A 27315-nucleotide genomic window follows, 5' to 3' on the forward strand; every position below is an offset into this window, starting at 1 on the left:
TCAATCATCGGAATAGGTCATCAATAAGAGATTGGTCCGCAGGGACCACCGCCGATTGTTTTGTCACAGCACAGATGAGATTTGGTGAAGTCTTATCCACAAATCCTGGTACTGTGCAGCTAACCCACTGTGACTATGCCCCAGGTAGACATGCCTTTAAGACTGAGACTCCACCTTGTAAAAAAGCAGCTTAACTTTTTTTTTTTTTTTTGGGGGGGTGTCAAACCCAGTAGGTGATTGAGCACAAAGTAGAAATGCACAAAGTATATGAATTTACTATACATCTCCCATTCCTTTTGTGGCCATTATCATACAGGCCCAAAGCCTTATAGTAGCAGTAACAGCCTGTTGCCGTACGCGCCCAAAGCCTGTGCTAGCAGTAACAGGCTATTACTACTACCACAGGCTTTGGGCCTATATGGTAATATCCCAGACCACGTGACGTCTGGGTTATTACCATATAGGCCTGAAGCTGGCTAGGATTAACATCGGATCCCGGAGAGGTGAGTAAAACTGTTTATTATTTTCTCTCACCTCCCCTGGGGCTCTGATTATTATACTCAGGGGTCTGAAAAGACCCCCCCGAGTATAATAATAGCAGCAGTGGGATCGCGGCTGGGGCCTACGCACTGCCGGCCTCCGCGGCCTATAGTATAAGGTGACACGGGGGTCGGCAGTAAGCAGGCCCGGGGACTAACAAACATTAAGTTCTCATACTTACCGACCAAGCGCTGCTGCTCCCGCTGCCTCCACTGCTCATCTTCTCCCGCGTCTGGTCCTGCGTCTCAGTGTAGGGGGCGTGATGACGCTGCCTGTGCTGTGACGCAGTACGACGTCATTGACATACGCCGGGTGCGGGCCTGAGCTAACGTGGCCACATCACCCGGCATGTGTTGGAGCCTAGGGAGGGGGCCGGGACTGGAGCAGAGGCCCGCTGCAGCGAGTCAATTACCATATTGACTCGAGTGGTAATTTCACTGGTCCGTAGTAAAAGACATCTGTGGGAGGCCGCTGGAACAGTGCTGCCTCACCGACCACCTATCGGCAGCAGCGCTGTTCCAGCAGCCTCCCACAGATCTCTTTTACTGCGGACTTCACCTAAATGGTCCATGAGCCTTTTAATAAATTACATGTCCACCCTTGCACACAGGAGGATCAAAATTGGAGTAGATAGCACCAGTGTTGATAAATTCTAGTTTTACTGTACCTGTTGTGAGAAGGTGACAGACAGGGTGCTGGAATCTCACTATACCTCCCCCAGGTTTTTAACTTATGTGTGGTTCAGTGCAGTTCTGGAGTAGGCCTCAGCTCCAAGTGTGAGTCCTTGGCTTATTACTGGGCCAGAAAAAGGCTGTAGATCCTGCACTTCAGTGCACATCCATGGAGTGAGAAGAAGGCACCCGAGTTTGTCCTGTAACCCTGAATCTGGTGAGACAATATTGTGCTTGTTTTGTTTGTGTGTCTATAGGTAAGCCACATGTATAGTCAGGTTATCATTACAGTTTTAGTTAGTTGCTCAGACGAGCAGGTTTTTATTTTGGGTTTTTGCCTGTAGTTAAGGCTGTATTTTGTTTTGCTCATTTTGTGCCTGAAGTCAAGGTTTATTTTCCTGGTTTTTTTTCTAAATAAACCAGTTTACTGCATATTTTGCATCCCTGTTTTGAATGTTTGGGTCCGCACCACTGCTTCTACCGAGCTACAATCCTCATACTGTACACATTAATATCCGATAGATAACATCCAGCTAAAACTGAACAGAATGAAAAATGTAAATAATTCATTTGTAATGGGCAATAAAATACTGATTATCAAAAGACAGTCATGACCACACATTCATTACACACTCACATTTTGTCTTTATTAACGCCAACTTTTTTTTTGTTTTGTCTTTTTTTTTTTCAATTTTTATTACTCCTTTTTTGTTTTAAAACAATAGCACAAAAGAGGACTCAGGTAAGCAAGTCTCAGAACCAAGGCCCAAGGCCCTGCCACTATGCCATTAGACTGCACAAACCCAGAGTGTGGGTATAACCTAGAAATTAACTAGGGATTAGGAAGGAAAAGAGGGGAAGAAAACATCAAGAGCATGAGTACAGTGCCTGCACCTTATTCTTTCTAGCACAGGTAAGAAGAAAAAGTCTACAGTATAGATATGCTTATCCATACAGTACTAGACAGACTTCCACAATGCAAGCCTCTCCAGTACTGGCCCAGGCCACAGAAGTACAGAGTGGTGGGCAGGAGATTAGTGTGAGTGCACACAACCCCTGATTAAATACTCCTTCCAGAACAAGGGGTATAACATCAGAACGGACAACAGGCAGCCAACAAGTACAATTTTCTGATGGGGGAGATACAAGAGGTAATTAAGGACCAAACATGAAGTGAAAAGCCCTCACCAGAAAATAAAGAAGAAGAAAAAAAAAAGTTCCATCTAAACCCAGCCACCTTCCATTAATGGCCTTGGCTAATGCACACTCTGTGATAACTCGTCAAGTCGTGGCCCCTTAAAGATAACCCTCTGCACTGGTGTTTGGGTACCTCTACCTCTCAGGAGCCAATAGAAACATTCTTTTCCCCTGTCTACTTTCAGGCAGAATTTCCATGGCAAGGGCATCTGGGAGATTCACAGTTAGCAGCTTGACGCTACTTCTATCATATATACAGATTTGACCGAGCAATTGATAAAATCCCTAAGGAGTTGACTGGGGACTGAGCAAGGATCAGATGGGAGCTTTCATTTTTTATTTTTTTGCACCAGCTTCCCAGTGGGTGGAAAGGGTGTTGAGGGATAAGGGAGGACGGGTACATAGCCTCCCATAGCAGGGGGCCTAGGGTTTAGCCTGTTGGGGCGGTGAGAGAGCAGGCGGATGGGAACGGCTGCACACAATCACACTGTAGAAGAGGGTGACTTGCGCAGAAGTAGAAACTGATGCATAGCATCTGCATCTCTCTTCAGCCAGGCAGCATTCAGTAGGATATTTTCACAGCACTGTTGCACTGTACGCTCAGCAGAGGGCGCTGGATGAGCATCAAAGAAAGCCTAGTAAGGAGACGAGAGAAAAAAACAAAGAGCAAAACATTAATATGGACTCACTATTATGCTCCCTTTTTTTGAGGGCAGCAAAAGGAAGTGACAGAGATTCTGGTATCATTTGGTCTGTCCTATAGTTTACACTTTATTAATTGCACCTAGTCATAAGTGAAGGAAACACCCACAGCAGATTGACAGCTTTCCTACAATTACTTTGCATAGAGAGAAAGCTGTCAATCAGCATAAAAAAGTATCAGATTCCCTTTAAGACAAAGCATTAAAGACACAAACATTAAATATGGTTGCCGCTTCAAACAGCTGATCCACAACGGTCCCAAGTGCCAAATCATCAATCTTCAACTAATGACTTATCCCAAGGATAGATCATCAACTGATGAACCTGATAAACACTTTTATATGTCTATCTTACTATTGGACCGAAGTATGCAAGGCAAAGGAACACATTGCTGGAGGCAATGCCTTGTCTAGGTATCTATGGGTGCTCAAAACAAGCAGAAACGGTTATATCAACAAATTCTTATTTTTGAATGATTTTCAAGTCTCCAAATCAACATGTACCTTAAAAAGTATTATCCATTGTTGTGACGTTTCTGCTGAATAGCTGCAGTCAACAGGAAAGTCAAGAGTCTATGAAAGGTCTCTGCTGTGGTGCTTTATTATATGGGTTTATATGGTACGCTCTTCATCAACCCCTTCCATCTATAAGCCAACTCCCTTCATTACATTTAATGAGACATAAGTGAATTATGTCCAGGTTCTAATATTGATGGGCTATTCCTTAGGATCGGTCATCAATATTACAAGTGTCCAAAACATGGGAGCGCCACCGATCAGCTCCTCTGAGACAGAGTTGAATGAAGCAACACAGTAGTACACTAAACTTTATACAAGTGAAGAGTGCTGCTTCCAGTGTCCTGGTGCAGCTGATCTGCAGGGCTTCTGGTTTTTAGACACTTGGAAAGCTGATAACTACTTTGATCAAAGGAATTTTGGCACTGCAATTGAGTACTGCTTAAAGGAGATGTCTCATTATGGACATTTCCATAGGACAGGGGGATAAAGTATCTGATTGCTGGGGTACCAATTACCGGGTCCCCCAGTGATCAGGAGGATGAGGTGAGGAAGGGGGATTGAAAGTCCCTTTAAGACCTCCTAGGGAATGGAGTTTCAGTGCACTTGCATGACCAGCACTCCATTCACTTTAATGCTGTGGGCGCTGCTGGAAATTACAGTTCTGGCGCTCCCTACACAAGTAGGCCTTAGGGGGACTTTTGGTCACTCATCTTCCTGATCACTGGGGGAAGCACTGCAATCACTTCAAATAGCTGATCTGAGAGGGTGCCAGATGTCAGACCTCCACCTTGTCCTCCAAATGTTAGGTCCTTAATATAAAAAAAAAAAAAAAAAAAAAAAAAAAAAGCCCTTTAAAATGTAATTAAAAAAATCCCACTCAGTATTTGGATAGTAGGGATACAGTTTCATTTATGTTTTATATAAAACTATTTAGCAACAACAACAAAAGAAAAATTCACCATCTGCAGACATTACAACGTAGACCAGCCAAACAGCAAATGAAGTGTACTTAATGGTGGTTTTCATCTTTGTAAAGCAGCAGACATAAAACTACGCAAAGCAAAAGATTGATATACGCAATTTTTGTTTTACCCAATTACGCCAATTCCTTACCTTGACCTCTGTAGACATTTTCTCACTAGCAAAGCCATCCGCAGCAAGCTAATAGATAAAAACAAGAATGTGTTAGCCACACAAGGCTGCCAATGCCACCAGAATGTAATAACACAAGGCCACTGCAAAAGTCTTCCTACTTTTATGAGTCGCGAGATAAGGAAGCCCCCTTGGTACCGATTATACAACTCCTCCCAATTATCCTTCACGAAGGTCCATGCAGATTTCCTGCCTTGCTTGCTGGCTCCAGCGACACCTCCAATTACAGATACTGTGTCCTGGGGGCGGACATCTTCCTAGAAAGCACAGAGAAGGCCAAGCATAATCAATAAGCTGTTGTCCTCTTGATGGGCCAACAAGGAACATGGGGGATAGTTGGATGTAGTGGTATTCTGTCGAGAGTACTTCAAAATCTGACATACTCTATAGAAACTACAGTAAAAACAGTGCAACAGCAACTCCTAAGGGAAACACATGTATGAGCAGCCACAGACTTACCGAAAGTGAAAAGGCTAACACCTTCTGGATTAACTCCGTGGCAGAAATGGCTCCGAGAACCCTCTCAATTCGGTTCTTTTCTTCCTGCATGTCAGCTTGTTTGTGCAGCTAAAAGTTGAAGACATTGATAATATATGAGACACCGATCATAAATGACGCCAGGCACTGTGCAGCATTATGCAACACGTTTTAAGGACCACATCGGGTAGCATGGTTGTGATGTACTTACCACACAGCCACTATACCACAAACCTTCTAGATTTGCGCCTCTCAAAATATTCACAGGGGATATAGTGGCAGAATTTAGAGCCGTGTGCTAGCCAAAAATGTCTTCAGTAAATGTAAATAATGCTACTGGCCCCTCCGCTCCTTTCCATATGGTAGATTAGACTATAGGCACATGTAATCTGATAAATTAGTGCGCTGACAGTCCATCTTTGGTGACCAAGATGGGTTTTACAGAGATTTTAGGGTGAGGGGTCTAATAAATAGATGGTCTGTCTTTCTCTTTTTATATATTTCTTAGATTCTTATAGTTGCCTGTGTTATTGATTTATTATTGCCTGCAGACAGGCTTTTCATTGGTTGGCACTTTTCAGGAAGCCCTCTTTAAGACTTCATTAGCACAGTCGAAAGCGTAGAGGGTGGAAATGGGGTGGGGTCTCATTTACTGTGCTTACTGATTTCTTGTTGCACCAGCTCTCTCGTGCTTGTAAAACTGAGTGCAAGCAAAAAAAGGAGGATAGGGTGCGGAGATCAGGGTAACAATCTGGTCAATGCCTTGTGAAGGAGAAGCAAGGCATACTGGGAAGAAGGCTAGGAAATTCAAGCACTAATTCCAGTCTGATGATTTGGAAACCAAGTATCACATCATAGTCTATAATATCGTCTACCCATAGGTCTCCCCATAAATGACCAGATCGGATTTTCATGACTGTATTCCCTCACGTGCAGGAGGCCTTAAAGTACTAGAAGAATGTGCAGGCAGAGTTTAAATCTAAATGGCATGAGTGCTGCAAACCCATGATATTCCTCCAATTTTGGGCAAAACCACAGGAACTCCAAGATTACAATGTTACATGTAAAGACACACTAACCTTCAGCATGGTGTCCAAAGTTGTAGCGTCTCCATGCTTCAGAACAGTCACATAAACCTGCAAAGATACATCTTGACTCAAGTAGATGCCATTATAAGGGGAGGGGGTGGGAGTAGTGAAGTAATCTTAAAAAAAAAAAAAAAAAAACACCACACTAACCGGGCTCCTAAGGTCAGCACTCAGCGTGATCTTTCCTTCTACGTGGTCCTTAAATCTACGACGGGCTTCCTCCAAAGTGGGTTTATGGCCAGCCTTTCCCAGCTTCCCTAAAACTAGCCCCCTCAGCAGTGCGTCCAAGTGTCCTACAAAGCAACACAAACTTAAATAAAGCAACAAAAGATGTGACAGCACGAAGTGTGTTAAGGATTTAGGATTTTTTTTTTCCTTCATCTGCTTTACTTAAATGTATATTAAAAGGGTTTTCCTAAAAGATATATACCTTCAGCAACCATGCGGATAAACCATCTGTAGTTATGTCCAACTCCTATGTGTCCTCTTATCCAAAATCTGCCCCCTCCATGGCTGCATTACACTTTCTACATTTCCCAGGTGCACATTGCTCTGTGCACATCCTAACTACCACAGTGGTCATTCCAGTGGCAACTGTGCTTAAGGGGGATTTCTGTGGCTATTACTATAATGTGTACCCTTGCCTTCTTTTAACCTCTCACCCCCCTCCCCCTTTCATTTCCATGTGTTTGATACAGATATGGAATAAACAGATGTGCAGAGGATTAATAAGACAGTAGACATAATGAAGTCGCAAGTTTAGCTTCCATTATAAGCTATAAACAGATGGGTCTTTTTGGACTATTCTGCAATGAAACCCGTTTAGCCACTAGATGTCAGCACAAGTGAAACCTAGCTAGATTAGTTTTACATACACTGCAAGGTGTGTAGAAAAAAAAACACGACAGTTGGATCTGATGAATAGATGATGTAATCCATTCGGAAGATCAATAAAGGATCTTTCACTACCATGTGCTTTCTGCCATTTGTATTATGCCAAAGAGAGAGTGTTACATCCTATTTTTTTCTGTGTGTTCATTGAATATCATTTCTCTTCATTATTTTTACATAGCCAGACATGTCTAAAGCTGACCACACACATTAAGTGTCCGACTTCAGAACACCAATATTAAAAATGATCAATATGTCAATGTGAATTTGATATGCCTTTGAAGGCCTCCCTCTTAAAGGAACATACAAGGTGTTTGCGAGTTACTCTGTGTATGTCAGTGTATTTTATCAAGTCTCTGTAACGATCTTGTGTTGCTATCCTGTTAGAACATGTAATATGGTGTTGTAAGGAAATAATAAAATATAAAAATTAAGATAACAGCAGACTTGTGTTTGCCACAAATATGATCAGCCAGCACTGTGGACAATCCATCCTACATGTATGGCCAGCCCAATGCAGTACCTTACACATTAGTTGGCTTCCTCTATTATCCTATTAATATATGCATGCTCGGCTAGGATGAATATGCATGCTTATGTTAAAGGTGATACTTCTTTCAGCAGCGTATCGTCCACCATAAGGCAGTATAATGAATGACACGTTGCAGAGCACACGGTATTTATAACCTACCCTCCCCAGGTTTGGGGTCCCAGCCTAGGCGCTGTCCAATCGGCGAGAAGACATCTCTGATGAAACCTTGAATCTCCTCGTGGAACTCTGTGTGAGATAAGAGTGTGGACAGGATCCCTAGATTACAGCTCAAGTCGCTCCATACAGTGTAATTAGGTTCATTCACAAAGGCCTCCATGACTTTAAGGACTTCAACCGTGCTGATGATGCCTGCTCGCGCCTGAAGGAGGGACACACATTAAATGATACTGGGAAAGTTGAAGGATTCACCATTTTTAGCAATATGAAGATTGAGGAGAAATACTGCAAAGCTATTATTCTAGTGTAATCTTCATACTCACCAGGGAGAACAGATCATTCTGCAGGCCTAGCCTGTCTACTGGCTGAAGGGAGAGATCTCTAATACCAGGCAACAAACTTTCCAGCATAGAAGGGCTGTACTGGGTGCGATAGAAACCAACTGTCCCCGGATTTAACTGAGTTGGATGAGAGCAGAATGTAAAAGAGACCTGAGAAATTCTGAGACATTATGCAAACAAGAACTGCAACAATTCCAAGCTACATTTTTTTTTCAGGTACTTTTTGCGATTCTGAGAAAAACTGAAACTCATAGTTGATAAAAAGTCATTTAGAAATCATACCATCAGGGGGCGGTACTGTTCCTTCCTTCCTGTGGCGACATCACTGGCAGAAGTTGCCTTTCACAATAGGCTGTATAGACATTGATCAACTTAGGCAACACATTTAGGCTCACCTTAACCCACTGGTCTGAGGTCACACCTTCAAGAACAACAGTCATCTCCGGCTTGTCCATTAGTAATCTCAATTTAGCAGAGGCTGGGGATTCACTGGTGCAGATGCTGATCGGTACCATCCAAAGGGGACTCTCCTCACCTGAGCGAGGGCAATAGGAGGATGTTATATGGAGAGAGGGGCTGGAGGCTTACCAGCCAACCTATCATCGGGAGAATAAAGGAGATAAGAGAAATAGGAAGAAAGAAAGGGAGGATAGCTTTGAGCAGCTCCAGAAAAGCACAAGTGAGACTACAAAGACAATACTGTACAGGTGGGCAGCATTGTCTGCAAAATGTGAGACTGCTACTGTAGCCATGTTTAGGGTCGCTCATGGACTAGAAGGGGCAATAAAAAGTAGCCTGGCAAATCTTACCATCATGTGGCCCACTTGCACAAAACTTCCTTTGAGACAGCTTTAATATGCGTGTGTCTTCATTCTGAAAGCAAAAAAAACTTCAGAATTATGTGCTTCTCCTACACAACTGTGACATACACCAGCCAGCCATAACATGTAACCACCTGCCTAATATTGAGTACTACATGGCACGGTGTGATACAGCCTGTACACTGACACCTTTCTATCAAAGGCAGCATTCGCTTATTCAGGAATTTGTACTACAGTAGCTCCTCTGGGATTGGACCGGATGGGCAAGGATTCAGTCTCAACGCCCATCAAATAGACTTGGCCACCAGTAACCCTGTCACCAGTTCACTAGTTGAACTTCTTTGGACTACTGGGAATACCCCAGTTGTATATGCATCACAAGTAGACCTTCTTAAAGTCATTACTTCCTTAGATGTCACTCAGACGACAGTGAATGACCGTAAAGACAGTTTTCTCAAAGGAGGTTGCTTAGCCCTCGTTCACATCAGCGTTTGGATTCTGTCCGGGGGAGTCTGCATGGGGCCCTGCCTGAACGGAATACCAACCGCAAGTGCAAAGCACACGTAAGCCATAGACTATAATGGGGTCCGTGTGCTTACCGCTAGATCTCCACAGGGATCGTGTGGACAAGAAAGTAGTACCCAATCTACTTTCCTGTCCGCATGGTTCGTGCAGGCAGCGCACAGCAAAGACACGGACCCCATTATAGTCTATGGGGTCTGTGTGCTTTTAAAGCACAGCACTTGCAATTGGGTTTGTATTCCGTTCAGGGGGGGGTCTCCATGCAGACTCTCCCCAGATGGAATACAAAAGCAGATGCGAACCAATCCTTAGTCATTTTCAAAACAATGACAGTATGTGCGGCTATTCACATGTTCATGTTCTGTAAAAAAAATAGCCTGTTAAATAGGACATGCCCTATATTTGGGAATTTTTCACAGATCACTCAAGTCTGACTGATCTGTTTGGAAAAGGTTGGATGTGTGAACATAGCCTTATGATTGCTGTTTCCATCATATCTTCAAGAACGGACTAATCACTTGTTGCCTAATATATAGCACTCCTTGACAGGTACCAATGTCTTCGATAATCCATGATATTCACTTCCCCTGTTTTTTTTTTTTTTTTTTTTTTGTTATGGCTGATCAGTGTATACAGCACATTACTGAACCAAGTATTTTAACTGGGGGTCAATGGCTGTCATGCAACCCATGTGTGGAACAAAATAAACATGAATGTCTAGTTACCTGTTCCGATTCCACATAGATTAATGGGAAACCCATCTGCTTGGTCCATGTACTCATTACAGCAGCAATTGGCTTCCCACTGGCTTGCTCAAGAGACTCCCACAGGTCCTCTGCAGAAAAGAGCACTGAATTTACAGCTGTGCGAGGGGAGCTGAATGGAAAAGGGAAGGTAGGTTTGGGTGGAGGCATCGCTATAATGTTAATGGTTAGTAACATGACAGGGCTATGGAATACCTGTGGCAGCGTTCTTCTCCTGGAATTTGGTGAGATATTGGTTCATGCCTTTACGGAAGTCCTACAAGAGGAAAGTAAAAAAAAAAAAAAAATTTGTAAATGATACTAAGATAAAAAGATGACAACTATAAAGGATTAAAGTTCCTCCAACAATGAGCAGATTGTGGAGAATGCTCCATAGTCAGGAATAACGATAACTAATCACACAAGCAGACTGTGACTACTACTCTCCCCGGATAGCAGATGTCATGGACATGGAGGATTTGGCCATGTTACATTTACATCATACCTGCAAAGTATGCGGCTATTTAAAGAGTATGGTCAGCTGTAGCCCCCCTTTTCTTAAAGTAAGCAAGAGGTTAATTCACACTCATACACTTACCTCATCACCAATGTAATCGTGTAGCATACGGATAACAGATGCTCCTTTGCTGTAGGATATAGCATCAAATATTTCATCCACTTCAGAAGGATGGCCCACATTGACCTACATAGAAAAAAAAGTTTACAAAATGTGATTGTGTCATTAAAATTTGGAGAAAGTCTAATATAAGCAGATCATTACCTAACCCTTACCACATAATGGTGCCATTCATATTACCAAAAGATATTGTTATTGATATGGTAAGACCCAACTAGACTTCTCTCTGACTGGTTATAGCAAGGTACCTAAAGTAATAGATGCTGATCAGGGGTCACACTGATCTATCTTGCAGCCTGCACAATTCTGCAATGGCTGCAATGACTCCTTGAGTAACAAATTTTATATGTGAGCACCTAGAAAAGTGGCACAAGTATTAAAAAAAAAAAAAAAAAAGCCTCAAATGCTACATACATATGAACAAGCTTACGATTCACATGAATAAGATCTGTTGGAACAGACAAGATAAAAGGCTTGCAAAATGGCTGTGTGCATGAAGACTAAGGCTAACTCCGCATCTGCAGGAGGAGATCAGTAAGACGAGTTTGGCTTCTTTTATTATTTTATCACATTCACATAGCTTTCATTTTTGGCCTTAACCCCTTGAATTAAGTTTTTGGCTAAGCCACGTCGGTCAAAAGGCAAAAACCAGAAGTGTTAAAACCAAATAGTTGACAAAAGTAAATGGCAGTACCTCAATTGGGTGACTATTATCCAATGCATCCAGTTCTTGAGCACGAGTATAATCAGCAGATACAAACTGAGTCCATATATCATATTCGGGGAAGCAATGATCCACACAGAGGTATTCAATCCAGGAGGCAAAACCTTCATTAAGCCACAAGTGGGTCCACCATTCCTGCCAGAGAGAAAGTATATCAGAATCTACTGCAACCGCATTACTACCTGACTGACTATGCTGTTAGTAAAACCCATGAAAAATTTTACGGAAAAAAAAATAAAAAAAATCTACAGCTAGAAACGATATCTAATTTCCATTTTTTGCTTTAATCCCTCCGCATGTATACTGAAAATGATTATTTTCCCTCTCCATACCTGCAGATGAATGTACTCAGCGTGTTGTGATGTCAGCGCTATAATAAAACATGTTGCCTTAGCATATAGTCTCACATACACCGAAAGGGAAAGCAACTCGTGTAGCATACCACCCTTTCAATGGTATTATCACCATCATATGCCCATTTTAAAGGGGCCAGAGATGTACACAATGGAAACAAATGCAATCTAGGGCGTAATATAACAAAGAATTACTCACCGTATTAAATCTGCCTTCACCCCAGTCCTTCCCACTTTTCTTTACTGGGCTGCAGCAATGACATCACATTGATAGCGTGTGACCACTGCAGTCACTGACATCATCCCTGCAGCCCAGTAAAGAAAGACTGGTGGGAAGGTTGGAAATGCAATGCTGCAACAGCAGCAAATTGAACAGAAATGTCATACCATTTTACACGACTTCTGTCTTTTCACCAATTCTGTTCATTTTTAGACAACCCCTTTAAAGGGGTATTCCCATGACGCTTGTTCACCAACCTGCAGGCTGTTGTGCTCTATTCACTTCCTGCTATTCTCAGCACATTGGTGGGCGGGGTTTCACTTGCATGGGATTGGTTGTAAATGAATTACCACGGTGTGAAGCTGATTTAGCAGACCTGGATTTGAGTCAGTTTGTATTACATACAGAGGTAATGGGCTCCCTATCTCAGCCCTTATCAGCCAAATTCAATTAAACCAACTGCAATTCCAGAGGTGAGAGCTCAGAAATCTCTCACCTCCCCTATCTGAGAAGCTCCGCTACTTAACAGACGCAAACAGCTCAGAGCTGCTCTCAGCCCCTCCCTCCCCCCCTGAGAGCAGGCAGTTACATCACTTGACAAATGAGCAGATAATTCCAAGGGTCATAGAAATAAATTCTAAACAATGAAGTGAATAAATTAAGATAGCGGCCAAACAAAGCAGTTTTGATAAAGCAATGCATTTAGGAAAAGTCTTAAAGAGGACCTTTCATCAGATCGGGCACATGCAGTTTTATATACTGCTGGAAAGCTGACAGTGCGCTGAATTCAGCGCACTATCAGCTTTCCCGATCTGTGCCCGGTGTAAAGCGCTATCGGTCCCGGTACCGTAGCACTTTAGTGTCAGAAGGGTGTTTCTGACACTTAGCCAGGGATGCCCTTCTGCCCAGCAGCGCCTATCGCGCTGTACTGTGGAGCGGGGAGGAACTCCCCCCTCCCGCTCCTGATAATACTCATCTATGGATGAGCTGTGTGAGAAGAGGGAGGGGGTGTTCCTGAGCTGTGAAATGTATACTATGATGCGATATTCCTCCTGTAACTAATGTATTAGCTCTAAAAAAAAAAAAAAAAAAATCACCACACTCACATCACAGGGTCTAGCCAAAGTACTTACATTTGTTATGATATTTATTTCATAGGGGTGGGCTTCACAAGAAAATAAAAAGTAACAAATGGCGTTAAATGCACTTACCATAGTAACTAGGTTCCCAAACCACTGGTGCGCCAGTTCATGCCCCACAACTAGTGCCACCCATTGGCGAGAGGAAGAACATGAGTTCTTGGGATCAATAAGAAGAGCTGTCTCCCTAAGGAGAAAAACGAAACGGAAATATCTTCAATATCGTATAAAGAAATCAGCGTCTATGTAGGCTCTGTTCACATTACACGTCGGAGGCATATGTCGGGAGTATTCCCTGGTGTCTAGTACTATATATACATCAGACAATGGTCATAATGGGATAAAGAAAAAACATACCACACAGATTAGTTTTTGGGGGTTTTTTTTATATGAGGTGGTCCAGTACATGTTGGTGGGGATGGGGGGCGGGGGATATGTCAATACAGATTACCCCAATGGAAACCAGATAAATAGTGGTCTTTAGCTACATCTGAAACGCTCCCAATTTCGCCAGATATAGAGAAAAAGCGAGATGTGAACAGGCTCCTAAACTAAGCCTATAAGTCTGCAAACACTGAATGATACATGAGAAACCTCCTATATACCTCAGTCAAAATGTACCAATACTTACAGAGGTTGTCTAGAAGAGTAAGACATCAAGCATCTCTTGCATACGCATACTTATCCCATACTGCCCCACATGTTTAATATGACTGCATTCCATGCCGCCATTGTAATAGTGCTGTTCTCATGTGCCAATATAACACACTCCAGTACAGAAGCGTAATAATGCATAGCTGTTACATACATATTACATGGCATAGCTGTTACATGCAATGAACATCCTTTCACCTATGATCTCACTGGAAAGGTGAATATAAATCCAACAAACGCACCTGTAGGTGACCAGACCCCAGTTTTCCATGGCTCCTGTAAAAACAAACAGAAAGTGAGGAATGAAAGTACACCAATGGCAGCGTCACCTGTACGGCAGGCCATTCAGTGGAAACTTTACCAGCTGCAAAGTCTGCAATTGCGATGAGGTCAATCTTGGGAAGAGGGTAGGGAACATTGAAGTAATCCTTATAGAAAGGCAGAGTTTTAGCAGCAACCTAAAATGAGCGACAGATAGAAATGGTTGGCGGAAGGCTAAGTATTAATATTAAAGGGGTTGTCCAGACCCAAACGGATTCTCCATAGTGATGACCTATCCATCAGTATGTGATCTTTGATAGTCCGACACCAATATACACAAACACAGTTCAGCTGTTCCAGTATCTACTAGTGGATGAGCTCCGTATGCAGCACATCTCTTGTTCAAGTAATAGGAACAAGCGCAGCAGCTCCATCCACACGACAGCGGTAGTTCCAGGGAATTCAGGTAATAGAAGCGGTGCCGCATACGCACCCATGATTGACAACTGGAGGCAACAGCTGATCTGTGCAGGTCCAGGTGTTGGACTCCACAGATAACATACTGATAGCCTATCCTGTGAATAGATCATCAGTATGAAAAAAAACAGTTTGGGGCTAGAAATCCCTTTTAATTTACGCAAAGACAACAACTGAAATTTACCTCCAAGGCAAATTTTCCTTGCTCTGCCTTTCCAACTGGTGTATAAACCCGGACAAGCACTCCGTCGGCAGATCGTGTCTCTACGAAGTCATACTCTCCCACCACAAAGGCCACGAGATAGGTAGACATTATAGGGGTACGTGCAAATTTTACTTCAACCAGGTTCTCATCATCTGGATATGGCTTACGTTCAATTAGGTTCTAAACAATGTGATATAAAGATGTAGAGAAGGATGAAAATTCAGACAACAGTTCACAGAGTAAAACTAACTGAAATAAAACTGAAGTGCCACAATATAGGACTTATGAAGACAATCCATTTGTAACATTATTGCTGCAGTGCCACTGCATAAAAAAAACGTATGGTACACTGCAGATTTTGCGACTGATATGCTGGTGAGGCTTCAATGTCCACCACTTAACATCCTCACCTCTCCCAGTGTAGTCTGGTTCTGCAGCTCTGCTGTTTGGCATGATGCGGGGATTTCGCCTGGAAGAAATCATCGGCCTCAGCGAAGGACATGGGAAGTCACGTGTCCTTTGCTTAGTCTGTTTGGCCTCAGCAGCCTGAGGAAAGTGACGTCACAGCCACGATTTCCGGCAAAAGGCGACAGCAACAGAGCAGCAGGACCAGAACATGCTGGGAGGCATACGAACATCCGGGGACAGGTAGGGATTTTTTTGTTTTGTTTTGTTTTTTTCTTGGCAGGCCTAATAAAAATTAAAAAAATATATATATATATTTCCCCAAACAACTTCTAATTCTCATTCACTTATCCAGGTAGTTGGTATTCAGGTGTCAGACACCCACCTAGCTAATATTTATGACGTAGCCTAAAGACAGGTCTTTCTTAGAGATGAGCGAGTACTGTTGGGATCAGCCGATCCGAACAGCAGGCTCCATAGAAATGAATGGATGCACCTGGTACTTCCGCTTTGACGGCGGCCGGCCGCTTAACCCCCCGCGTGCCGGCTACGTCCATTCATTTCTATGCGAGCGTGCTGTTCGAATTGGCTGATCCGAACAGTACTCACTCATCTCGAGTCTTTGAGATTTACAACCTGGAAAACCCCTTTAAATCTCGCTGTCAAATAAGTATATCCAAAATGTCAGGAAAGAGATTTTTTTCTAGAAGGAAAAAAAAAAAAAATTAAAGATTGATCTCTAGTGTGCTATTACTTGAGATTGTTAAGCAAAATATGATCTAACAGTGCAATCTTTTTTTAGAATTTTTGCCATGAGTCAGCAATCTTCTGCGCAAAAGTAATAAAAAGCCGATCAAGGTAATATAACAGTTGAAAAACAAGTTTGCCGTCCTACTCCATTTAATTGTTTGCGCAGGCTTCTGCTGATACGGGTCTAGAGGGAAGGTTGTCTAAATAGTATTCAGAGGTCACATCAGTCCAGCTTTATTAAAGGGGTGACCCAGGACTATGATTCATGTGAACAAGACTGAGCTATAGCGTAGCCCTGTGTCCACCAGATGTGGAGCACAATATCATCGCAGAGATGCATCAATTCTCCTTATGTGCCTCTAGTACTCCACTGGCAGATCAGGCTTCAAAAAGGTGACTACGCTATGTATCAAACTGCTTTGTATTGCAATTTGTCTACTAGTGGACGAATTTACAGGATCTAATGCTTTTCGCACGTCTAGATATAGGTCGATAGAGCGTTTCCGTCATGATGCATGTGCCGCGGTTTTCTACTGGAAGCTCGCCAAAGCATAGGTCAACAATATTTAACTTTCAGAAAACCCCTTTAACACTGTTTATGTAATATATCAGAGTTTTCTATTGTATACTACAAGATCCAATCCTTGGAAAGAGATTTCCTCAAGGACAAACCAAAGAAAACTTTGCCTAAATTGTTTCACAACATGTAGAGTAGATCTTTCCTTTCACTGCTCTATACCTTCATTGGATGGCGCTCTGACACTATGAATAGTCTGGTATGAGCACTGTTCTCTCGCGGACTAAGCGCCGGGGGAGGAGTGTTACATAATCTTGTTATTTTACTAATCCCTCTCTCATCGGTTATGGGTGGAGCTCACCATTACATAGTACAAATACAAAGAGTCAAATTAAAGGGGATACTTTACTAGAAAAAAGGCAATTCAACTTGTAACATGGAGAAGAGCAGTCCACATTCACTTTACCATGTTTGACAAAGCCACTCGATCTTTTGGGACAATCAGAATAACGTCAAAGGTTGCCTTGATAGCCGGTTCATCCCAGCAGGGGAAAGCTCTGCGTGCGTCTGTGGCCTGAAAATACACCAGGTAGAAGGTATAGCACGAAAATAAGAATCAGATGAATACAACCTGAAAGGCACTCAAACATGAGAGCTGCTAATCTTTAGAAGGGTTTTCCCACAAAACAAATAATCCCCTTCACTTCAGTGGGAATGCCAGGGATAGCCGAATTACAGCTGCCCGACCTTTACTACACTCAGAAACGCATTGTGGTTTTTTTTTCCCCGCAGAGTTTTCCTTTACAGACTTTCTGCCCCTATTATATCTATATGGAAAATGCCAGCATTCATGATTGGACATACTGGGATTTTCAAAGACGTATGTTTGAGAACGTAGCCTTTACGCTGCAGCTTTTATTCTGCAATGTGTGGATGGCATTAGCCAGAATCCCATCCACTTTGCAGGTACTGTATAACACAGCGTTTTTTGCAACGAAGGGCTTCAGCCCTAGGGCTAGTTCACACGGGGGCAATGAGGCAGATTTTGACAGCGAATTTCGCCTCAAAATCTGCCTCCATACAATGGTGGTCTATGGAGACCGCTAGCTTTCATTTTTCCGCTAGCAGTTTCCGCCTGAGGAAAGCAACAGAAGTGAATGGGAGGCGAAAAACATCTAGCTATTTTTTTTTGCAAAAAAAAAAAAAAAAAAAAATCCTTGCATTTTTTTTGCAAAAAAAGGCGACCAAAAATGGCTAGCTTTTTTTTTTTTTTTTTTTTTTTTTTTTTTTACAATGCATTCACTTTAGGGGAGGGGAAAACCGCGTGGAGTTTTCTGAAGCAGTTTTTACCAAAAATGACTCCAGAAAACGCTCCAAAAAAACGCCTCAAGGTCAAAACAACGCATTTTTTTTCGGGACCAAAATATGCCAGGCTGTTTTTGTGTAAACTAGCCCTTAAAAGGGTTGTTCTTCTCTAAAGACAGCCATTCCAGCAATCAGGCAGAGACATAAATATGAGGTAGCAGTCGTTACAGGGCCCCAAAGGTCCCCCATACCACATAAAATATACCACTATTGTAAACAGCACAAGGTAAACGGGCCAATTCCAGATTCCGACTGTGGCCCAGGAACTTCAAGTTAAACCTCTTGCTGCTGGTCTACCGCCTAGAACCTGCGGCGAAGACAACCAACCATTGGGGGCTTCAGAAGTTGGACATGCTGTGAAGTTTCTTTCAGCCATAATGTTCCAGGGAAAATATTGTATGACACTCCAAACACTTTACTTTGCAACTCTTTGCTCTGGCTGAAAGCCCTTAAACATATTTCTGATAACTACATTCTAAATGGGGTTCATAAGCTATGTTACCTATATTATAAGCAAAAAATCCAAAGACGTGTCCACTATTCTGCAGCAAACAATTAACGGATACCGTTATGCTTCTCTTCTTGGGCTTGTGCTCTACCTATATGCCAGAAGTAGTCCCAAAACTATACCTATGATCTGGTCACATAGTTTTGAAGACTCTTGAAAGCCGTCCTGTGATCCCACTAACGAAACTCAGATCCACCTTTCCTTACCTCAAACTGAGTGACTGCGGCATAGCGCACTTCTCCAGAAGCTGTGGAATATTTACTGCGATAGAATCCTTTCATCTTATCATTCAGCTCGCCCACAAAATCTATCTTCAGCATCCCGGTACCTACAAACATGCACAATAATAAAGCAGAAAATCAGAGTCTTTGTTACACAATAAGTCCCTTACACGGCCTCATATTAGTGGATGATGAATAGCTGGATACACAATAACAAGTGTAAAGCTGCTGCAGACAAGCAGTGTGCCTGGGGACCATGAGAATATAATAGCACCTGTACACCGCCATGAAGTCTGCAGCCTGACAGAAGGTGTATAATCACAGAAGATAACCAAATAATAATTGGAGAACCTGTCAAAAAGTGGCCAGTGAAAGCCATAGACATCTGATGGCAAATAAGAACATAAAAGACTGAAATATGCAGGATTGTTTGCTCTGTGTGACCTAAGGTCTATGGGTGGCCTTGGATATTATCTAGCACTGACAGGTAAAAAGCAAGTTGTACATTAAGGGAGAGTTCACACAGGGAAATTTCGGGAGAAATCTAAGGCAGTCTTCAACTTCTAATTTCTTTCTAAAAACTAGCCCTGTGGAACCTGCAGCAAAAAAGATAGAGCCACAATTGATATTCCAAGCCCAATCAGACATAGGCCTTACACCGCAGTTTTCGTGGTATTTCAAGTTTTTCCAGTGCACCTTCCAATGAGAACAATGGGACGTAGATGCAATTTTGTGGGAGAATCAAAATCACTCCAGCGGTGACGTCTTTTGTCACACAAGTGCTATGTCCCAGCCATGTGATGTCTTAGACCACAAGATACAATTAGAATATGGCAACTGGCCCCACAATAGTGTATGCTGCATCGCTTTACAAAGTTCACCTTATAGGAGACGGAGTCCATTTATTTATTTATTTTTTTAACTTACCCTTTTGCAAAGTGCTAGGAAAGGACAGAGTCACCTTCTCATCTTCATTCTGATAGTTAAAACCTGTGGCATGAATTTCTGCAATACAAAAAAAAAAAAAAAAAAAAATCAGGTTATATGAACATGTTAATGCTGACCTTACCCTAAGAATTTTCATTTATTTATTTTAACATGGGACACCAGACAGAGGGGCTCTATGTACATTGATCCTTTAATGTCTGCTGTTCTCATCAGTCATAGGATTAACACTAGTGTGGGCCCACTGTTGGATTTATTATTTCATATACTAAATATATTCAGTTAATTGTCACTTTTTTTTTTTTTGTAATGACAAACGGCATTAAAGAAAAAAACACAAGCAGCAACTCACACACACTTTGTTCCACCTGGCCCGTGCGGATTACGTTTGTGGGCATGATGCTGACCTCAGCTATTAAAGGGTATGTTCCCACATCATAAAGTGATGCCAAATTTGCTTGGATATGCTATACTGACTATGAAGCAGCACTGCAGGTCCCTCACTGGGTTTCCCTTAGCAGCCATTCATTGAGTAGAGCTGTGCTGGGTGTCCAACAGCACCACTATGGAGGAAAAAGCACTGAGCGTGCCTCTTCATTCTCAGGATTGGTGAGGCTTACATCCCCTGTGACTGATCACACCTAATAAGGTGGAATACCCTTTAGCTGTATATATCATGAGCCCAGGCATGAATGTTCTTCTCGCAAGGGAAAAACACTATGATTCAGGGGACCACCGAGACCACACACGCAAAGTATAAACCCATTCATTTCTATGCCCAGGCCATAATGCAAAATATGGAGTCATACTTTGGTCAATTTGAATCTATCATTGAAAATCATGGATGACAAGCTTATCCGTGTCACCTGTGCTGTTTGTTCTAACCTGTAAGCTGCGCATGGTTGTGTGCATGTAGTCTAACCTATCTGCGGGGTTATTATAATATGCTGGGTTCTGAAGACACCCTCTAAATTCGGCATTGTGTTACAGTGTAAACTGAGCTTTGCCCGACGTCCAAGGAAATATTCTAATATAAATGAAAAAGGAGAATCATGAAATGAAGTGTTTAATAGTGCTGCTGGTTGGTACTAATACTACTGCTGGCACAAACCCTATTATAGCGAGTTTCTCTTCTTATCCTGCTCTAAGGCAATCTCCATAGCCCACAAGTCCCCAGACAGTAATTGCATCAGAAAAAACCAAATGCCATGAAAACACTGCACCCATGTGCGCCCAGATTTACTGCAGACTAAATGGATTCATTCTCTGTGCTGACTTCAGGCGAGAACCTCTGCAATAGGGACATTGTCCGTATTGGCTGCATAACCTGCTGAAAAGTCTGGCACCGAGCCTGCCGGCGATTGTAGACTAAGCTGGCATCAAAAGCGGCGCTGAGATCATACCTGGCACATTAGGACATACTATAGACTTATGTCAGCACAATACGACAGACTTCCTAAATGAGACCATTCCCTCCAAACACTGGAAAATTGTTCACTGCTGACACTGTAATCTAAGCTGTGCATGAAACAAACAGTCTCCACGACCGAGGAAACTGTGTCATCCATTGCTATGTCCCCATACAACAGAGTCAGCACTGTATTACAGTAGCCGAATGAAAACTGAGGCAAGAAGGACTATAAGCAGTAAATACCTGGGTGCAACTATTAGTGATAAGAACCTGGCAGGCCATTTTACCACTGATAGCACTAACATGTCAATCGATGTCCTGACTGTCTTTCCAAACAAGCCCATCCGTTTTATGCAGATGTAGCAAAATTGATAAAATCAATATCTGTATTCTACTGACGTGTGAAGAGACAAGGGGCGTTCACGCATGTGCCTTTGTCTTGTACTCGAGTATACATGGTGCAGCCAGTGACTGAACACCTTGATAATGTGTGCATGCTTGGGGAGTAAAGCATTGGACCATACACGAGACTTGGAACAGCCTGGTAGGGACTACAGTAGGCAGGTGAGGCCAAATACCACTGGAGTTCAGACAACACCGCAGGAATGGTCGCCTGACTCTAAACAGATCAGCGGACAGGGCTAATTTTGGATAGACTGTCGGATCACCTTAAGGGGCATCGTAATCATCTAGGTTAGTAAAATTACCTGGGAGGTAAATAATTCCAACTGAAATGTTAGGGGGCGCTCACACTACCGTCGGTGTCCGACAGCTAGTGTCCGATGCTAATGTCTACGCAAAATCTTGCGCGGACATTAGCATCGGACACTAGCTGTGTCCGTTACATTTTGCATTGATTTAATGGGACATCGAGTGCTTTCTTTTACAGTCCATGTCTGTCCTTAAGTGTCCGTTCAAAAAGATGTCCGATTTTTCAGCCGCGGCGTCCGCCTCACCACAGCACCCTGCAGACTAGGCCCATTCATTTGGGCCTAATCTGGAGCGGAAAGCTGCGACAGGATGTGCACACGCGGAATCCCTGTGTGAACTAGCCCTTAGGTTTCAGATCCAACCAAGGAAAACATCTGCAAGGAGTTTGTGTGGGTTTCCTCCAACACTCCAAAGACATACTGACAACTCCCAGTTTAAATAGCACGCACCCATAGGAATGAATGGATGCACCCGGGACGTAGGGGTTAAGCAACCGGCCGCTTCCATCCATTCCTATGGGTGCGTGCTATTCGAAACGGCCGTTCCGAATAGTACTCACTCATCTCTAGTTGTGAGCCCTATATGCGACAATGTCTGGAAAGTGCTGTGGAATATGATGGCGGTATACATGAAAGGGAAAATAAATATTGCCATCTGCTATTTCTTTACTTGAACCTTGCTCCTAGCTATAAGTGAAGGTGATAACAGATGGCATTTGGACACAGTCAGATAGTGATGAGAGCCATGCACAGTGGGAAGCAGTGTATATGATGTGATCCACAGGCGGCCCCTGTCTCTGCTCACCCTCACATGGTGCCAGTCTGTTCCCACTAGGCAGATGCAGCAGGAACCTTTAATCCTCATGTCACTGCACAGGCCCCTGGCAGAAAGATCTGCACACTATTTCTCCTATACAGTGTGACAATTGCAATTGCTGAGACACAGCCAAACACATCCACCCTGGGTATCACAAGGCTCCACAGGTACCAGAATAGAAATACACGACAACACTTTACTGGGCACCTGATAGCATAGGACTACTGGTAGCCTGTGCTGCAAGAGACCGGGATCTGGAGAGGTTATCATAGTCATTTGATAATACAATATTCCAACTGCACTATAAAGCCAAATCCAGGCAGGGGTGCCCACTGCAATGCAGAATACAGTATGGTGGGGGTGAGCAGATCATCACGTTAGTGTAGCATACTAGAATTCTCACACTGACAGGTTCAAGCTACTTGGCAACCAACCAAGGAATGTCCATGGCAAGACTAGACTTGTGCTGGTAGGAGAGGAGCAGAGAGGACTGTGGGTAAATGGAGCCAATTCTACCTAATGCTTATTATCTAAGGATTGCTCATTTACACACTATGGCGGAAGTAGGTGGGTCCCTGATTCCATCTATAGTATTAGTATAGCACTAGAAATGCTGAGCAGGAGAGGTATGGTATGCTTGTACGCTGCAGATTTCAGACACACAACACTGAACTCTCCTCCCCCCCCCCCCCCCAGCACTAACAATATAAATCCAGCTTAGCTATGCTCTCTGGCATGGCCAGAAAGCTCCATTAGTGCATTTGTCTCCTTAATAACCTGATGTACTAATGGCCTGTAAATTACAGAATCGCTCAGACCAAAGGAATCAAACTCCGGTGTGGTCACCTCTTCATCATGTCCGCTGCTATAAGAGATGGGGAACATCTCTGATGGGTTTATGACATGAGGGGTATAAGAAGTGGCCGACATGCTTAAGGGTATGACTGTTTAACTGAAGCATATTCCGACAATACAGGCCTCAGCTCTAAAAAGGTTGTGATCCCCCATCTATATACCTGGATTAGGACAAAGGGAAATGATAGTGATAACTGGTGGGTGGGTTACAAGACCTCTATTCTTTTGATGAGTGAGGGTCCGAGCAGTCACACCATCTAGTGATAGATGGATGATAACTTCCAATATTGTATCATTTATTAAAGGGGTATTGTGGTTGTAATATGCCAGTAGGATATCAGATGGCTTGTCCATTTTTATTATTAACTCTTACATCTCTTCTCTTTACGCTTCCATGACCAGCTCCAGAAATAATTTTGGAGTCAGTGACCTGTTCATCTTAAAGTCATTCAACTCCCTATAGGACGCGTCCTACTTCCCATGCCTGCCACATTTGGCCGACATCCAGTTTGTCCATGCATTCACAATTTGGAAACCAAACACTCTGTGGATCCCACAAAGGAGAGGATTAGGGTACGAGGTAGATTTCCCTACATCTTCTAGAATGAGCCTTCTTGGAAAAACCATTATTTTGGGCGCCTATTACTTGGACTCATGATACTGTACAAGACAATTTAAGACGGTACTTGACCCGTGGAGGTTATCCGCATATCTCTCGGCTCTCCAGAGTATACATAGTCATTCCCCCAGCTCCCAAGCACACAGATTATGGTCCGTGTATGTCCTAAGGCATCACTAGGGAGCTTAATGAAAAACAATAAAATCAGCAGAATATTCACTCAGGACCTCAACTAGATAACAAAGGGCAAAGAACAAATACTGGAGTCAATGGGTAAAGTGCACTTGGAGGAAATCTGCATCACGAGGACATATTCTTATCATAGCTTGTGCAACTTGTCCTCATCTTAGCAAGTCTGAAGAAACTACAAACTGAGGGAAGGTATAAAGCACTACAGAAAGCCTTACAGCTTCTTCAAATGTATTGCTACTGTGTTTTGTAATGGATCGGCTGCTCTGGAAATGACAGATAAGGACGATCACCATCCCCCCTTCGTTGCCTATGATAGTGGGGGGTCCAACCGCTTAGGCTTACACGTTATTTAGCAGGGTTGCTCCATTTATATACAGTGACAAGTTGGATAACACCTTTGGCACAGTTCTGCTTTCTACTACAGAAAAGGCATTAACAGTAGCAAAAAAAAAACAACCTAAGAAACTGCAATGCAATGAATTTACTCCTAGCAAAGCAATATGGAGGCCCCAGATAAAAGCAATTAACTAATGACAAGTCTTAGAAGAGGCAGAAACCTGCTGTGAAGGAAGGCGGCTGAAAACAGACTGGTTATAGAGGTGTGAAAGAGGACATTTGACCACAGCTTATCTACTAAAAGAATTGGGCGTTTGGAAACCCAACTGCATGAGTCTTCACTCCCCAAAATCTGCTGGTGGGGAAGCTTCAGGAGGCTTCCATTTATATTAGCTGGTTTGCAGATTTAGATGACATTTACCTAACGTCTAAATCATTCCTGTAGTCATAAAAAAAATACAAAACTTTTTATGCATTTCAAAAATTATCTTCGTATATCTTATTAAAGAAATATCTATAGAGAGGGGAGGGGGAGGAGGAAGCTGATGGAAAACAACATGTTCTGTTGCTACACTTAGCAAGATAACATTCTGACTTTGCTGTATAAGATAACACTATTACTATACAGAGCACGGCAATGAATCCTTTACAAGCCAGCATCGGTCTCATCCCCCCTCCCCTCTCTGTAGACTTTGCATAAGGCTGGATACAGATGACAGATTCTATTAGCAATGGACTGTAGGAAAATGGGAGAAAGACAGCCAGTGTATATTCCCCTGTACTATTCATTTCTAAATAATTTAATGTAAGCTTTATATATTTGGGGTGGTACACTTTAAGGTTTCATGCAAGCGACTGTATAACAGATCGGTGCTCACAGCTAATAACGTACAAAAAAACCACAAAATATGATCCTATATCCAAGCGTTTCAGATTTAATGTGGAGTTTTCTTCCCAATTGACACATGATGAAAAATAAAAGTGTGGTACATTTGACTAAACACTACAGAGGAACCAGGTATAGATACACATATGGCAGCGCGGTGTGTGCCCAGGATTCTGTCTGCGTTTTACTGTACAAGCTTTCCAGAGGCTCTACATGAAGGGAGAAATGTATGGTGCGCGCACAGTAACAAGCTAAACAAGTATTCTGCATACCCTTCCTCCTACCAGAAAAATGTCTGCACACGGCTGCTCTGATCCTACATGCAGAACATACCTTAGACAAGGATTCACCTTACAAGCAAGACTGCTTTTTAAAGAATATAATACAAGGCGACACTTTATAAACATCACCACCCCATTACCCTACAGAGTACATTTCCCAGGTAAAGGTTTATCAAGTAAAATAATGGACAACATTTATCAAAACTGTAACCTTGCTTTGTTACCCATAGCTGTCATTCCACAGCTGAAAGGGGATAGTGGATGGTACCAGGGATAGGTTATCAATATCAGATCAGTTAGGGTGTGACACCGGCAGTGTAGAGTGCCCAGTATCCCAAAATACTAAGACACCCCCCCCCCCCCCCATTAATCACCAGAATAGAGTTTTGTGTGCCCTGCATGGAGGCAGCATCAGTGATGCATCTGTAATGCCACTCCACACTACAGGATTGTTAGGCCTAGTTCACACGGGGCAAGGGGGGCTGGGGGGGGGGGGGGGGGGGTCGGTGGGCGTATTTTGGTCCGGATTTTGACGCGGGAAGAATAGGTCCAAAATACACCTGCCTCGACTTCTGACATTTGCGGCACTCCGGTCCGGGGTAGGCCCAAAAGAATGGGCCTAGCCCGGAGAGTGCTGCCGCGAGGCAGACGCCGGGGCTGAATCAGCCGCAGAATCCTCCTAAAGAAAGGGCAGCTCGCTTCTTTTTTCCGGAAAAAAAGTAAGCTAGCAGTCTACATAGACCGCTATAGTGAGGGGGTGGATTATAACGTGGATTCAGCGTCAAAATCTGCCCCTCTTGCCCCGTGTGAATGGGGCCTTAGAGAAAGCAGAGCTCTGTACTTTGTTCATCGCAGTGCCCATCCAATCCAATCATAGACGATAAATGGGGCACACATACTCATGATTGTCAGGGTCCCAATAGTTGGAACCCCACTGATCAGACAGAAAACCCCTTCTCCTCCAGATGTACAGGAATATCCCTTTACCAATACACTTACATGTGTGCTGAAAATTGCACAATAAGCCACTTACTAATATATCCTTATTACAACTTTAACCTCAATGTCCTCCTCCTCAATGTCCTCCTCCTCCTTCACTGTCTGCACTGAACTCACTGGTTCCCCTGTAACCCACTCCTAAAATGGACACCAATCAAGGACCCCGCTCACCTACAAGGAGCTTCCATTGAATAACATGGCATTCAACATGAGACATCATTGATTGGATGGGTCTGACCACAGGCTCCTCCCCCAGTAGCCAAGATATAATAATTAATAACCACCACATTTACAAAAAGTAATATTAAACTGCCCAACCCCACACTTTGCTATTGCCTTTGTTAATGATATTTATCCACGATTCTTTACTTCTTTCTTCCCACTATTTGCTTGCTGCATAAACACTGACTGTAATAGTCTGATGTCATTTCAGTGAATTTCCTATGCGCTGTGAAC

At 43.0% G+C, this 27315-nt stretch overlaps 1 protein-coding gene across 1 annotated transcript in view; it reads right to left on the minus strand.

The window, feature by feature from the left end:
* Positions 1-1841: 1841 nt before the first annotated feature.
* The window catches only part of NPEPPS (aminopeptidase puromycin sensitive), a 40986-nt gene continuing 15512 nt past the window's right edge, over positions 1842-27315 (minus strand). The window contains exons 3-23 of the mRNA XM_075278278.1: positions 19736-19813; positions 18794-18915; positions 17181-17288; positions 15022-15222; positions 14461-14557; positions 14342-14375; positions 13518-13632; positions 11704-11868; positions 10971-11075; positions 10589-10649; positions 10355-10464; positions 9096-9159; positions 8682-8821; positions 8269-8403; positions 7928-8147; positions 6496-6638; positions 6337-6393; positions 5240-5347; positions 4882-5037; positions 4742-4789; positions 1842-3043 (exon numbers count right to left, since the gene is read on the minus strand). Coding sequence (XP_075134379.1) covers positions 2891-3043; positions 4742-4789; positions 4882-5037; positions 5240-5347; positions 6337-6393; positions 6496-6638; positions 7928-8147; positions 8269-8403; positions 8682-8821; positions 9096-9159; positions 10355-10464; positions 10589-10649; positions 10971-11075; positions 11704-11868; positions 13518-13632; positions 14342-14375; positions 14461-14557; positions 15022-15222; positions 17181-17288; positions 18794-18915; positions 19736-19813 — 2420 coding nt within the window. The 3' untranslated portion in view covers positions 1842-2890. The remainder of the gene's footprint in view (positions 3044-4741; positions 4790-4881; positions 5038-5239; positions 5348-6336; positions 6394-6495; positions 6639-7927; positions 8148-8268; positions 8404-8681; positions 8822-9095; positions 9160-10354; positions 10465-10588; positions 10650-10970; positions 11076-11703; positions 11869-13517; positions 13633-14341; positions 14376-14460; positions 14558-15021; positions 15223-17180; positions 17289-18793; positions 18916-19735; positions 19814-27315) is intronic.

This window comes from Leptodactylus fuscus, chromosome 6 (assembly GCF_031893055.1).
Source record: "Leptodactylus fuscus isolate aLepFus1 chromosome 6, aLepFus1.hap2, whole genome shotgun sequence".
NCBI classification, from domain to species: Eukaryota; Metazoa; Chordata; class Amphibia; order Anura; family Leptodactylidae; genus Leptodactylus; species Leptodactylus fuscus.